Raw genomic sequence first — 15,138 nt, 5'->3', positions numbered from 1 at the left:
TTCCTTTCACGAATGATTTCTCTGTAGCATGCAGTGTTTGTTTGATGTTTTACCTACAATAGAACCTCTTTCAAAATTGGAGTCAACCCTCTCAAACTCTGCCACTGCTTTATGTAATATTCTAAATCCTTTGTTGGCATTTCAATAATCAGTTAAGTCTGCCATCTAAAATGGGTGCAGTTCATGGCACCCCCAAAACGACTACAATAGTTAACATCAAAGATCACTCATCACAGATCACCATAACAAATACAATAATAATGAAAAAAGTTTGAAATATTGCAAGAATTACCAAATTGTGATGCAGAGACATGAAATGAGCAAATGCTGTTGGAAAAATGGCACAGAAAAACCTGCTCAACGCAGGATTGCCACCTTCAATTTGTTAAAAATGCAGTATCTTTGAGACACAGTAAAGCAAGGCACAAGAAAATGACGTACTCCTGTATTTTGTATCTGACCATTCCAATATCTATCCTCCTTGAGGATCTAAATTTGTTTTTTCTCTTTCTGATGACTTGCAGAGTAGTTTGCCTTACTGTACTGTTTGTTAACCTTCGATGGTAAACTTATTGGAGGTCTCATGAGCCTAAACTGGGAACCCTTTCCTCCAGAAAGGGTTTGTTCCTTGTTCTCCCAGTTGCCATGGAGTGCCGCTGATCTGGGTCTTGGCTCCCTCCGGAATCCTAGACTCAACTTCTCCAACTCACTGTTGGCCCAAGGCTCAGAATCCAGCCAGCAGGCATTGCTGCTACGGCATTTCCCCTTCCCACTATTGCATTCCACCCTGAGTTTGCCACCACTCTGGATCCAGCTCACAGGGTCCTTTCATGTGGAGGGAGAGTGGGGATGGAAGTGGGAAGTGTTCTTGGGGATATGCATTCCTTTTGTGAGACCAGTAACTCTTCAAGAGGTGTGTCCTAGACAGAATATAGTTGGGAGAAAGTCTATGAGTGTCTAATCAGCCATATTGGAAGCAGAAGTCCCCAAATTTTTGTTTTATGTTTTATTATATTAATTTCCACACGTGAGTAGAGAGAACAGAGTAGTGAGTTCAAGTAGAGAAAAGTGGAAGCGATAATGCAGTGGTCACCCACATACCCATAACCTAGCTAGAAGTGTTGTTAATTCATGGCCACACTGGTTTCATCTGTATTTGCCCTACTGCCCACCCCCTTGGATTATTTTGAAGCAAATACCAGGTGTCCTATTTTATTTACATGCATTTTAGTGTGTACCTCTTTAAGATACCGTGAGCTTTTCCTAATGAAGTCAGATCAGTAAGTAAACATGTGCACAATCTATAAATAAAGAAGCAGAATTTTACATAACACTATTTATCCATTGGTTCTCAGTCACTTTCTCTAGCTGATGTATTACAGGACTCTGAAACGCCTACCAAATTATTAAAAGATTGCGATATAGCTAATATAAGTTTACTGTTACATTGGTATTATTATTATTATTCTTTGAAAATCACCATTCTTTGTATCCTATTTGGTAGATAATGATGATAATAAGAATGACAACAAACACCTCAGTTGTACTGAGCATCTGCCAAGAACAGTTCTGAGCCCTCTGCATGTACTGAACTGATTTAATCCTCACAACAGTCCTATGAGATAGGTACCGTTTTCATCTCCATTTTACAAATGTGAAAACAGAGACATGGAGAGTTTCAATAACTTGCCCAAGATCTTAAAGCTAGTAAGTGATAAAGCAGAGATTTGAACCCAGACAGGCTACATCTAGAAGTCGTACTTTTAAACCACCATATATACACCGCCTCTGTCAGACAAACAAGCAGAATTTCACAGCTGTCTTTCCAAACTGTGTCTTCCATAAGTAGATGTATCTGTTTTGGTGAGTTTACTATGTAAGCCTAACTTGTATCTGGTTCTGAAATGTTGGCCCTTAATATTCAGCCTAATTTTTAAAAATTACATATATAGCTGCCTTTGGATTTTATTGTTATAAAAGTATATATCATTTCATGTTTATAATTTTGTGAAATTCCTTCAGGTACACTTCATGTCGGTGATGAAATTCGAGAAATTAATGGCATCAGCGTGGCTAACCAAACAGTGGAACAGCTGCAAAAAATGCTTGTGAGTAAATGAAAGTCTCTTTTTCTAAGATTGACTTTCAGTTCGTTAGCTTGTTTATTAATGCACAAATAAGGGGCATTCTTTTGTTTTGTTTTGTTTTGTTTTTTAATGTTAGTTCCAAAGATTTTTTTAAGGGGCATTCTTTTGTAATCAGAGTACCTCTGGTACCATCATTTGTGTAGACTTGAACTTATGCAACATTCATAAAAACTGACAACTAGGAAAATGTTTACATGCAGCCAAGTTGAGAAACATTTTGCCCATCTTTAGCAGTGTGAGCTTGTACATTCTCCTTTCAATCCTTTGTCTCCTGTTTCTTATCAAGCAGCTGTTTAAAGAAAACCTTCCCAGTTGTGCATACCCGTGAACTAGTTTCTCACTGACCTCTGCTGACATCAGCAGTGTCAGGAACCTCTTTCCTGCTCAGCTGAGTCATAGCCAGCTGTACTAAATTTCTCTACAGCACGGAGGGAAGGAGAGCCGTAGTAGACCAGGCCATTTTTGACCATATATATCCAAAATCTGTGTTCAGATTAGGTTTTGGATTTAAGGGAGGCGGGGGGACAGAATGGCACCACACTGTCGCAGCCTCCCATGTTATGAATGCTATTAAAGGTCAAACAAGCACCACAGACTCACTGTAGTCAAAAAGAAGGGCAAAATTATGAAATAAAAAGCAAATTTTATGGAGTACACCATCCTAATGTAGCCTACCGAGTATAATTCTTTTTTTTAAAGGCTTTTAATTATTATTTTTTTTGAACTTTTTTTTTTTTTTTTTACAATTTCACATTTTTATTTTTATTTTTTTATTTTCTGAGGTGGTGATTAGGTTTTTATTTATTTTTAATGGAGGTACTGGGGATTGAACTCAGGACCTTGTGCCATGCTAGGCACGCACCCTACCACTGAGCCATACCTTCCCCCCTAATTCTTGTGTAATTACTTGTTCTACTGTCTGGTTCCATTTATATTCATTTTTGAAAGGCATGTCACTTAAGAGATTTCCGTATTCACGTCCATGAAAAGGTAACCATCGGAGGTCTGTTGTACCATTGTTCCGTGAACAAGGCATTCAGCCTTGACTTTGCAGGGCTTTTCCCAGGAACAACCCCCAGTGTTACTGTGAACACCCCCGCTTTATAACTCGGTTTCGCTTTAAGCCCATGCACTCTCAGCTGGCTTGCATTAATTGGCCCCACACGTTTTCAATGGTTTCTTATGTGTTTTTGTGTGCAACATTTGTTTGTTAAAAGAGCTCTCTTCTTCTCTTTCTGCAGCGGGAAATGCGGGGGAGTATCACCTTCAAGATCGTGCCAAGTTACCGCACTCAGTCATCGTCCTGTGAGGTAATAGCTCTAACGAAACACCCCATATCCTCTGGGTTCTTAACTAACTGTCTGCTGATGGCTGAATGTTTTGGCTTTCTGGGAAATTGTTTCTGCCTGTGCTGTTGATCACTGCACACCAATTTTACAACAAAGATAACGGAACAGAGTAGGTCCCATCCACCTACTCAGCCCTGCTTCCTTGGGGATCTCCTCAGCACTTTAACTTTCTGCAGGCTGGAATCGAAGCAAAATATAGAGAAGCTCCAAACAATGACAAAGACTTAGTAAAGAACAAGTGGAGTCTCTGAGGGGAAAAGAAAGGATCATAATTACAATAATATTTCCAGGAAGTACATTCACTTCCCTTATTGAGAAATCGCATAGATAGTTCTTCTTTCCAAGAATCTGAGAAGTGGTCTATTTCGGTTAAGATAGTAGTTGTTCAAATAATTGTGACAGGTAGATGGGTGTTAAGTCTATGAGGAATTGATTACTGACTTTATTGGAGGAATATATAGGCTTTTGCAACCTTCTGTGAATTTGTTTAAATTTGGAATGTTATATGATTCATAAACAGGTAACTTTTCTCGAGTAATACAAACCCAAAGTTCCTTTCTTGCAATAGGCTTATCCTATAGAAACTGTACCTTTTCCAAGCTGTATTATTCAGTTTGATGTTGGTTATCAAGTGAGATTCAAAAATCTATTCTTTTTATATTTGGAAATATGAACTGGCATCAATGGCGTCATCCTTCAGTCATTGCACATTCAGTTTGAGTATTATTCTTTGAAGGTCGTTCTTTCGTGTGCATCTTCCAAGTATGTGTACATCAATATGAAGTACACATTTCCTCCAGTTAATATTTAAGACTGGCAGGCAACTTACTGGAACTCATCTAAAAAATTGATTTTGTACTTAGGAGAAGTTGAGGGAAAAATTATAATGTTTCTGCCAGTCTCTACTAGTGATAGAAATTGCACAAGAAAAATCAGAGGCTTCATGTTTTTTCATAAACCAATTGAAGATGTGTATAAGAATTTAGAGTTTTGTCAAATATATTTAGTGAGCCATGACAATTGGGGTTTCTGTTATATCGGGTCTTGAGCTCCTCTTGGTGGCTTTTTATGGAACTTCAATTAATACCATATTTCAAAAGAAAATACAGAACTACTTCTGCTCCAGGATTTATAGTTTTGAAATTTGTTACCTGGAACACAAACCTTGCTGGAAAAGGGAGATTGTCACACGCACGTTTTACATAAAGCATTTTGATATTCTAAAATCACAGGTGATCCTCATATCATTTCTCATCATGGAGGAAATTTAGTAAATACAATTGATTTTTGTCTTTTTTGGCTAGCTAGAAGATACTGTTGGTTATTAATATAACATAAGTTTCTCTTGTGTTTTTAAGTGGTTGAGCTAGTTTTGGGGTGGAACCAGTATTACACCTATAAATTCTGTGCTCTTGAGTAAGAAGAGCCCCTCTTACCTTCTTTGCCTCTGGATGGTAGGAAAGAGGGTACTCCCCTCCTAGCCTCACCTCTGATCTGTTTGACTCTCCTGTGCTCTGGCAGAATCCAAGCCTAGGGTTGGACTCTTCCCAGCTACAATAATACTTCCCAAAAAAAGGTTCTCTGGCCACCTACATCCCCCTGGCCCTACTGATATGCATCTCTGGGGATGGCACCCTCAGGGTCCTTCTGCTCACTAACATCAGAGAATACTCACCTAAGGGATCCCATTATTTTAAAGGTAACAAATTCCAGAAGTTTTCCTTAAATCTTCTAGAAAAGGCAACTGGCTTTTAAGCAGTCATGCACATTTCAAAGGTTTCAGAGAACTCTAGTAAACCAGAAATTTTTAAAGCCTTATTTTTACCCTCTCCTTGTTCTAACATTAAAGTTGATTTGGACAATAAGAGAGTGGAATCTGGAAAGGATTCTGAGCGTGTCAGATAGTATAGAGAGCAGTGGGCTCAAGGAGCGCAGATCTAGGGAGGAGCGTGGCTGTGGCTGTTGGGATCTTTGCCAGAAGCGTGATGTTTCAGAGGCTCAAGATTATTCTTTTAATTAATCTGCTATAATAATCTAAAGAATACAGATTTCTCTTCTGGCATATATCTTCTCTTTCACCCCTATTAATTATGTCTATCCTGGAAAGATTCTAAGGTGACTACAACATGAGAAGTCTTTTTTTTGAGGCTCACTTCCCTTCAGATTGTGTCATTCAGTAATTATTGACACTGAGGTACCTCAAGATTGTTAAATACTTTTCAAACCTAATTTTTAATAAAAATTAGGCAGTCGGGGTCTTCAACACAATAATTTTATAGTAATACATCATTTTACAGTACTTGATAGGGTTTTAATATTGTCACTCATTGGGGTGTCATTTAAAGAAAGCAAAGGTTATATGGAATGCTGGAGACCGGAAAGAAAAGATTAATGAATGACACGGTCATCAGTTACAATATGTGAGTCTTCAAACTGCAGAAGTCTTTTCATACTTCTGTGAAATCATGCAAGTAAGTCAGCATGGCACCTTTACAGCTAAAACCTCAAAGGAAATGGTTGTCAGACTGTGGTTGTAACTGTTGATGTGAATATCTGTTTCTGTGCTGGTGTTCTGTGTTAATGAACCTTGTGTCTTATTTCAGAGAGATTCCCCCTCCACTTCCAGACAGTCCCCAGCTAATGGTCATAGCAGCACTAACAATTCTGTTTCGGTAAGAACTCTAGCTCCACACAGCAAAGTGTGACAATTTTGTTGGTGCCACCTGCCATGAGTGTTCTAGTTACATGTGTTCAGTGGAAATACTGTCTTCTGCCAATATACAAGGCTACTACAGCTACAATGCAGTTTACTCCTGGAAAATCTTGTTCATTTTCTTCTCATTAAAAATCCCTTTCATTAGTTAAATTTGAAGAAATGTAGTTCAAGACTACTCTGGTCATTCTCGAAATATTTCTGTGTCACCCAACTACTATTTATGAACTTTGCTCAAAGTTATGCAAAGGATGTAAATGGAAATTTCTTGAAATTTCTAAGCATTTTTTTTTTGTAATTTGGGAAAGATAAAGAAATGTTAGCATTCTGCAGAGTAGGCATTTGGGTTTTCTCGGGCTTTGTAGTTGTCTGTTCTGAGTGATACCAGCAACCTGTTTTAGTTTCCGCTATCTAAGTTTACGAATTGGTGTGCCCTCTGTTATTGTGGTACGTGCACATATTTTTGTGAATTATAAGCCTTGCCTGGATATGAAAAGCAAAAGGAACTGGCTTCAAACTGCACTTAAGCCACGCTATTATCACATCTTTAACACAAAGTACGTCAAATTTTGACTTGAACTTGGAATTCTACACTTTTTTTTCCCAGAACTATCCATTTGGGAATGTAAAAAGAGTTGTGTTTAATTTATTTAAACAAACGGAAGCACTTATAGGTGCAGGTGTGCAATATTTTGGGGTAACAAAATCTTCTCCAAGTTGCTGATATTGCTGTTAAAAATAATGAGAATTCTAACGATGCAGCAGTATCACTTTTCTTCCCCTGACTATTAATTTGCCCTTTGAAAATGTATCAACTTTTTTATCAGGTAAAATTTTATATAATTTAGAGATCACCTCAAATGGAATGATATAAGTAAGATTTCCTATGAAGAAAATTTCCTATGACTTTTATTTGCAACTTCAAAGTAGGCTACCAAAGGAATTCATTTATAACAGTTAACATTTAATAATTTTAAGATGGTGAAAACCCACATAACCATTGAATTTTTCAAAATCTAAATGGTCACAGTGACTAAGTTGAAAAGGGCAACAGCTCTTTTTAGTTTGGGTGGTTTTTAATAGGCTATTTCACTCGCAGTGGCTTTTGTGTTGAAGATGCTGAATTGTTAAGAACACATTTTCTCTCTGCTTAAACTTACCTGCTTTCTTCAGCTTGCTGCTAAATGGCCTGGGTTTGATTTTTTTTTTTTGATAACTCAACATTTCTGAGAAATGGAATAATGTATATTATCTCTTTACAACTTAAATCTAGCTCATTTTTTAATCATACTGTAACAGAACACACAAATTACTTGTACTCTTTGAAAAGTAAATGAAAATTTTTCTCCTGGGTTGGCTTTATTCTACAGGACTTGCCATCAACTACCCAACCAAAAGGACGACAGGTGAATAGATACCCTCTATAGAAACTTCTCTAAACTGAGCTGCTAATAGCCAATCCTTTATTAACCCTTTCCATCCCATAATGTCTGCATTTTGGACCATAACATTTGAGCATTGAGAGCTTGTACCATTTCATTTTAACACATTACACATGACTAATTCTCTATAAAGATTTTTTTTCCTAACATCTTTGTAGCTATGATGGTTATTGTAATTTCAACCTGATCATTTTGTGCTGATGATTAAGAATTCAGCCTTTGGGGATCTTATGGGCCTGCCTCTGGGGTAGAAAAAATTTTTTTAAGGTTGCAAAATTCTTAGAATTCTAAGAATAAGTAAAATGTACATGCATTTCGATGAACATTCTTAAGCAATAATTATCTGAAAGTTAAAGGCTTTTCCTTAATTTGTATCTGCATATGTATTTCTAAAAGCCATTTACAATGAAAAATAAGAACATAAAAATCCTGGCTTGATGTCCTAATCTGCCTCTGTTAGTTCAGACGTGAAAAGTGAAGTGCTGCTTAACACTAGCAAGTAACTTTCAGTTTGGTGGCACTATGAGTGTGGATTTGAGGTGCAACTGCAGAGACTCATTAACATTATAGGCTGGATTTCTGAAAAGAAACTTAAACAGAGTAATTACACAATAGTTCCAAAGCCTTCAGGTTGGTTTTACAGTGACTGAAACATTAATATTCAAGTGTAATCTTAAGAGTAGACTTTTTATGGGATTTTTCTTGAAATGTGCTATTAAATAAAATAATCAGATTTGAAGTTAAGATTTCCATAAGCTAGAACCTGACAGAAATCGCCCATAAGTGATACAACAATGAATATCTAGCACCTTCTTTGAAAGCATTTAGAAATCCAGTAATTCATAAAATGCTGCCATATGATAACCCCTTATATGCTAATCTGTTTCCTTTTATAGTATTTACTGATTACATTTATAGAGGATAAAACTCAGAGCCTTGAACTATGCATATCTTGAAGCTCTGAGATGATTTCAAGTGTTGCATTGGCAAAGCCAGGATTCAAGTTCGTTTTTCTTCTCTAAGAAGAGTGAAATAGTGAAATACAAATATAAAGCCTAAATCCTGTCTAAAAAATAAAACTGTTTTTAAATGCTTTAAAAGTTTCTTCGAAGTACATTTCAGTTTATCAGCAGTGCATAGGCACACTGCCAGTTGTCATGCAGGCATTTTACAACAAGATCCTAACACAGACTTCTTGCTAGTTTTATATCATGTGCTGCTTTAGGGTTAAAACCTACCCTGAGTGCTTGTGCTTGTGGCTTAAAGGCTGCCCCATGATCATGACAACGTATCCATAATATCAACTAAACGTATGCAGATTTTAAAATGGTAAGCATACGTCTCTGTAATTATAAGCCTATTCTGTTCCAGTAGAAGCACAAATTAAGTCTTCATTTTTATTAAGCAAGCATCTTAAGTGTTCCCTCCAAATAAAAACAGCAAAGATTTGATCCTGTGCACATCAAAGGTAGTGCATTGTTTCTAGTGGTAGCAGTTTTTTATGTTGTATTTCCATGCGTCACATTTGCTTTCACCATCTGGTGTCCTGTCTGTATTGTAGTAAGTGTTAGTGTGTGGTTATTAAGTTAGAGCGAACTATTTTCTTTCACATCAGCCTGGCATTTTTTCTTACGAACTCCTGTTTTATAGATCTATGTAAGAGCACAATTTGAATATGATCCAGCCAAGGATGACCTCATCCCCTGCAAAGAAGCTGGCATTCGATTCAGAGTTGGTGACATTATCCAGATTATTAGTAAGGATGATCACAATTGGTGGCAGGGTAAACTGGAAAACTCCAAAAATGGAACTGCAGGTCTCATTCCTTCTCCGGAACTTCAGGAATGGTATGTTTTTGTTGTTTTGGTTTGGTTTATGATAAAAATGAAGCTGGGCCATCCAGTTTTCACGTTGATATTTTATTGTTTTATACGGTAAAACCTGTCTGATATATTCCTTGCTCTGTTAGCCAAACGCAATTCAAGTTAGTCATCCAAGAATTCTAACTTATCAGCACTGAGTGAGCACCTGCTTAGAGCGTCAGGTCTTTGTTTCACACAGGAGAGGAAGGTCTGCAGAGAGGCTGGGTGACTAGCCTCGCGTCACGGTCACATCATGGTCTATAATCAAAGCTCTCTGCTCCTATATGCTGTTCCCATCCTTTTGGAATTGCATTTTTTAAGTGTCCCCTCTCCTTGCCCCTCCACCTGCTCCCACAAGCCCCATTCCACTCCAGCACCAGTGAAAACCCCAAGACAGTATTTAGACACATCAGACAGTTTTTAGAGATGTTTTTAACTGAGAGGGGTCATGGATTACTATATATTTGGTAAAATCTATTTCTGCTATTATTGTTACAATTTGCTTAGTTTAACTATTTTTTGAAAAATGTTGATAGGTTTACCTTTGTTGGTACTTTGGCAATATATCAGAAATCTAGAGCAAAAAAGATAACTTTATGTCCAAGTTTTGTTTCACTTGACAATAAATAACAACCATTAGGGACTGTGCCAGTGCCTTCTAAAATACTTGAATTTGGCTTAAAGAGACCAAAGGCATTAAGTTCATTGACATTTAGAGCTGTTTTGTCACCCATTTTTTTCACTAATTAAAGGGATTTCTCAGTTAATCTCTTTTGCCTGATCACTTCTTTCAACTATCCCATGTTTCCCAAAAATATTCTTAAATTTAGAATGTTGGAGCTGGGAACAACTTCAGATGCCATCACTTTACACGGGGACACATAGGCCCGGATAGAGGACGCAGCAGTCTTCCATCTGGCATTGTCTTTCAGTCTGATCTTCTAGAAACAGTTTAAGCATTAGTGGGAGGAAACGTCATTTTGATGTTGATGTTATCATGTTATTACTGATATTTACATTTTACAAAAATATGTTCTTGTATGTTGCCATATATTAATTTGTTGAAAATAATGATGTAGATTCCAGACCTCTGCTCCCTAGTCAGATCATTTGTATAAGTCACATCTCATCGTTACCTAAAACGCTGTGTCCCATGGAGGAAGCCTGAGAAATGGCCATGGAAAAAGCAGATTTGCTTCCCGTTTCCTATAACGGTGGACTAGGTTATTTGGATCAGTCCTCCAGCTGAAGAAAATGAAAAGTGCTACAGAAAATATGTTTTTGAAAATTACCTTAAAAGCACTGAGGAAACTGAAAAGGTATTGGGAGACTCAGTGACCAATTTTTATATGAAAGCCATTAATCTGAGCAGTAAAACCTAGAGTACCAAACTGGCCCATTTGGCAGGAGGGCATTATTACAGAAACCTTCTCTGCCAGAGGACCAGGGTTAAGACCTAATACGGCCTGTACAAGTAGAAGAATCTGTTAGGAGACACATCCCACATTGTCAGCACTGCAAAAGGCTATCCCTCCAGGTTCAGGGCAAACAGATAAGCGTGCCCTTACTGCCCTTCAGCACTGGGGACTGCAGAGAAGGTGCCTTGTCTGTGAGCGGAGCAAAAGGAGAACAAAGGTCCCCTGAAAACACTGTGGCCGCCGGTCTACCTTGAATGGATTTGCACCCAGGTACACGGAGCCTGGGACAGCCAGGGAAACTCCAGCCACGCGCTTGATATGCGGCTTCCCCTTTACTAATAGTTCCAAATATCTGTTATGGACAAATCAACGTCTCTGAAGGAGAACACTTTTATCCTATGCCACATCCTCAAGTTCCTCCTAACCCCCCACATAAACTTTCTCAATGGCAGCGACCAGCAGGTCAAAATAAGCAGGCACACACAGAAACCAGGGAGCCCTGACGGAAATGACAGGTGCCAGGAAGAAACTCAAGCCCACTTCAGATATTGCAATTAGGAGACCAAAGGTTTTGAACAACTGTGCTTATTAGCAGACTTCTAAAATTCAGTAACAGTCTTTTAAAAAATCTTCAGAAAACAGGAAAAACAATTGAATGGCAAAGCAGGTTTGTAAAAGGACCAAAAGGAATTTCCAAGAACAACAAAAAAATGGAGTAATAAAAACTCAGTGGCCACACACCTACTAGAATAGCTAAAATTGTTTTAAGTTTTAATCAACTGGTAAATGATTAAACAAATGATGGTATATGCATCCAATGGGATGCTGTGAAGCAATAAAAAGGAATGAACTATTGATACAACAACACGGGTGAAACTCAAAATCATTAGGCTGAGTTTCCAGGCAAAAAAGAATATTCTGTATAATTCCATTTATATAAAATTCTAGAAAATGCAAAACTAACCTATAGTGACAGTTTTGTGGGGACTGGAGGAGGGAGGGATTACAGAGGGGCATAAGAAAATTCCTGGAGTGATGAAAATGTTACCTTGATTGTAGTGATGGTTTCATGGGATGTATAGATATGTCAAAACTGATGAAATTGTACACTTGATATATTATGTTCAGTTTATTGCAGAAAAACTGAACTCAGTAAAGCTGCAAAAGCTGTAGAGAGAGAACGAAATTCTAACTGGGATGATGAGGAAGAGGCCCACTGTGCAGTATGTTCCTTAAGACCTGAGTCAGACTTTGAAGGTATAGGAAGGCATTCCCAGCTGAGGGGAAAGAGCAGAGTCCCTTGTTGGAAAAGTGAATTGGTCTCTAGAATGTCAGTGGGCATGCAATACTAATGAGAAAGATTTGAAACAGTACCATCAGCCAGATCCGGAAGCTCTGTTCAGATGTTGCTACCAAGTCACATTGTTCATGTCCTTTAGGTGAAAAATCAGATTTTTTGGACCCAAATGCCTTACCTTATTCTTGATAAATTTCATCTTGTTTGACAAGGCCCATTAGTCTGGTCCTTTGATATGATTTGAGTCCCTGAATCTGTCATCCTTTCCCTTGCCTACTAGATCCTCATCCAAGTCAGCGATAAAATGTTAAACGTGTGTTTGAAATTTCCCTCCAGGTTGACCTAAATTCTAACACGGTTTCCTTGCACTTACTGAGCTAAAAGAAGTAACATTCATTTCCTGAGTGGCTGGTAAAAATCTTTTTCATTCCTCGGTCATTACACCACATATGGCCACACCACAAGTTCCTACTAAGAACTGTTTAATTTTTTTTTTTTTTTTTGGTGGGGGAAGGTAATTAGGTTTATTTATTCATTTAACAGAGGTACTGGGGATTGAACCCAGGACCTCGTTCATACTGGGCATACACTCTACCACTGAGCTATACCCTCCCCCCTAATTTTTTAAGTTTATGAACATTTATTATAAGATACTCTATACACTGTAACATAAGCTTCACAAGGTCAGGATTTTGACTCTTTTAACCTGTCAAAAATTCCTCAGTTCTGTTTATGTTTCCGAAGATCCTGTGCCTCACAGAAGCTGTAGTTATGACTGACAGTACATATTGGCTGGGACTGAAAGGCTTCCCAAAGCGAAGGCTTCATCAGCCGCCTCTGTATGCCGCTTAGATCATATATGGAGATTGACTTTGATACTGTTGCTAAGAGTTCACAGTGTTTCCCGATAAATGTCTTTCTCCTAACCAAAAATAAATAAGTAAATTAAAAATAAAGTTCTCAATGAAGAGAGAGTAAGAGACATGGAGGAAAATCTCTTCAGGAGAGTAGAAGAGAATACTTCCCAACTCATTTCATGATGGCAGCATCATCCTGATACCAGAGTTCAATAAAGGCTATTCAAGAAAAGAAAACTGCAGGCCAGTATCCCTCATGAACACAGATGCAAAAATCCTCAGAAAAATGTTAGCAGATTTACTCCAGCAATATATAAAAAAAATTCATTCATCTTGACCCAGTAGAATTTGTACTGGGAATGCACAGCTGGTTCAACATTTGAGAACCAATCAACCCATATGCACAGACTAAAGAAGAAAAGTCCATGTGATCATATCAGTAGATATGGGAAAAGCATTTGTTAAAATTCAACAGCCATTCATGATTAAAACTTTCACAAGCTGTGAATAGAAGGGAATTTCCTTACCTTGATTGAGAGCATCTACAATCAACCTACAGCAAACATTGGAAAGGAAAAAAATATTGCAGGTAATATGATTCTGTGTAGAAATTCAAAGGGATCTATAGATAAACAATTAGAACTAACATAAGAGTTTAGCAAGATGACTGATATAAAATCAATATACAAAATTCAATTATGTTTCTATTTATCAGCCACAAGCAGAAAATAATTTTTAATACCCTATATAATCTGCAGCACCGTAATACTATAAAGTACTCTTGCAAAGAAAAATAGAACTTAAGTTTGATCAGGCCTCTAGATCTAATTAGCCATTTGCAAGAAATGCAAAAGACAGAGTGGCTTACTAAAGACATGATAGGGGTAAAATCAGAAATATCCAGACTCAGAAACTACAAGACAAACAACCAACTTCTGCAACAAATAAATTGCAAGAAGAAAAGGGAGAAGGGGAGGAGGGGAACCTAGAGATTTAAAGGGAATTTAAGGATATTTAAAGAGGATATGATACAAACTTGGATTTTTTTCAAAATAATCTTCGAATGGGTAGGTTGTAAAGAAAACAAAACAAGCCATGATATAGCAAAGCCATTAATAAATGTTGAAGATGTTGAAGAAGCTGGGTTGTAGGTATTTTGGGTTTGTTACACTATTCTCTACTCTTGTATATGTTTGAATTTTACAAATTTTTTAAAATACCATTTATAAAATTTTCTTTTTTAATCAATAACCTAGGAACTAATGAAACAAAGATGTTCAAGACATTTAGAGGATAAATTATAAAACTTATTGAGACATTAAAGAAGACCTAAGTAAATGGAGAGACATACTGTATTCAGAGATTAGAAGACTCAATATTGTAAAGATGTCTCTTTCTCCCAGATTGATTCATAGATTCAATTTGATCCCAACCCTTTTGAAATTAACAAGCTAATTTTAAAGTTTTCATGGCAATACACAGAACCAGGAATAGTCAAGATGCTCTTCTAGAGCCTTGCTCCACCGACAGCAAGACTTATTGTCAAGCTGTAGTAATTAAGATAATAAGGTAGGGCTTAGAGATGCTCAAATACGTTGGTGTCACAGTATCATGTACACATACACACTGTATGCGGAGAGAGCTGATGGCTACTCTAAAGCTTTATTAAGTTACATAGTCTTATATAGCAAAGAAGAATGATAAGGGAAATGGTTAACAGGCAGTGTCTGGCTCAAGGTCAGAAGACCCTCTATGTTTTGGTAAATCATGTTCGTGTTGGCATCAGCAAGCCTTACAGCTTATCAGGGCGGAATGTATGAGAAACAGCTGCTTAACAATATTCTTCTTGGACTCAGGTGGCTGTGCCTGTCTTAGGTTTCCCTGCTCTGGGGATCTTACCCGTCCTTGGCTACCCAGCCTTCTCACCTCTGAGTCTGCAGCTTTCTGTAACTTGTTTACCATTCCAGCCCAAGGCTTGTTCCTTTGTTCCCACAGTCGGGGGGCTACAAAATAGACCAATCAAAGAGAACCCCTAAACACTCTCACTCATAGT

General features: G+C 37.6%; 1 protein-coding gene across 8 annotated transcripts in view; it reads left to right on the top strand.

The window, feature by feature from the left end:
• CASK (calcium/calmodulin dependent serine protein kinase) overlaps positions 1-15,138 on the top strand; it is a 314,565-nt gene that overhangs the window by 276,293 nt on the left and 23,134 nt on the right. For 2 of the 8 annotated variants that reach the window (XM_074359474.1, XM_074359475.1), the window contains exons 16-20: positions 2,023-2,108; positions 3,389-3,457; positions 6,100-6,168; positions 7,580-7,615; positions 9,302-9,498. In XM_074359474.1, coding sequence (XP_074215575.1) covers positions 2,023-2,108; positions 3,389-3,457; positions 6,100-6,168; positions 7,580-7,615; positions 9,302-9,498 — 457 coding nt within the window. The remainder of the gene's footprint in view (positions 1-2,022; positions 2,109-3,388; positions 3,458-6,099; positions 6,169-7,579; positions 7,616-9,301; positions 9,499-15,138) is intronic. The other 6 variants (XM_074359476.1, XM_074359477.1, XM_074359478.1 and 3 more) reach the window with 3 other exon arrangements.

This window comes from Camelus bactrianus, chromosome X (genome assembly GCF_048773025.1).
Source record: "Camelus bactrianus isolate YW-2024 breed Bactrian camel chromosome X, ASM4877302v1, whole genome shotgun sequence".
In the NCBI taxonomy this organism is placed as follows: domain Eukaryota; kingdom Metazoa; phylum Chordata; class Mammalia; order Artiodactyla; family Camelidae; genus Camelus; species Camelus bactrianus.
This window is presented reverse-complemented; position numbering and strand designations above follow the sequence as displayed.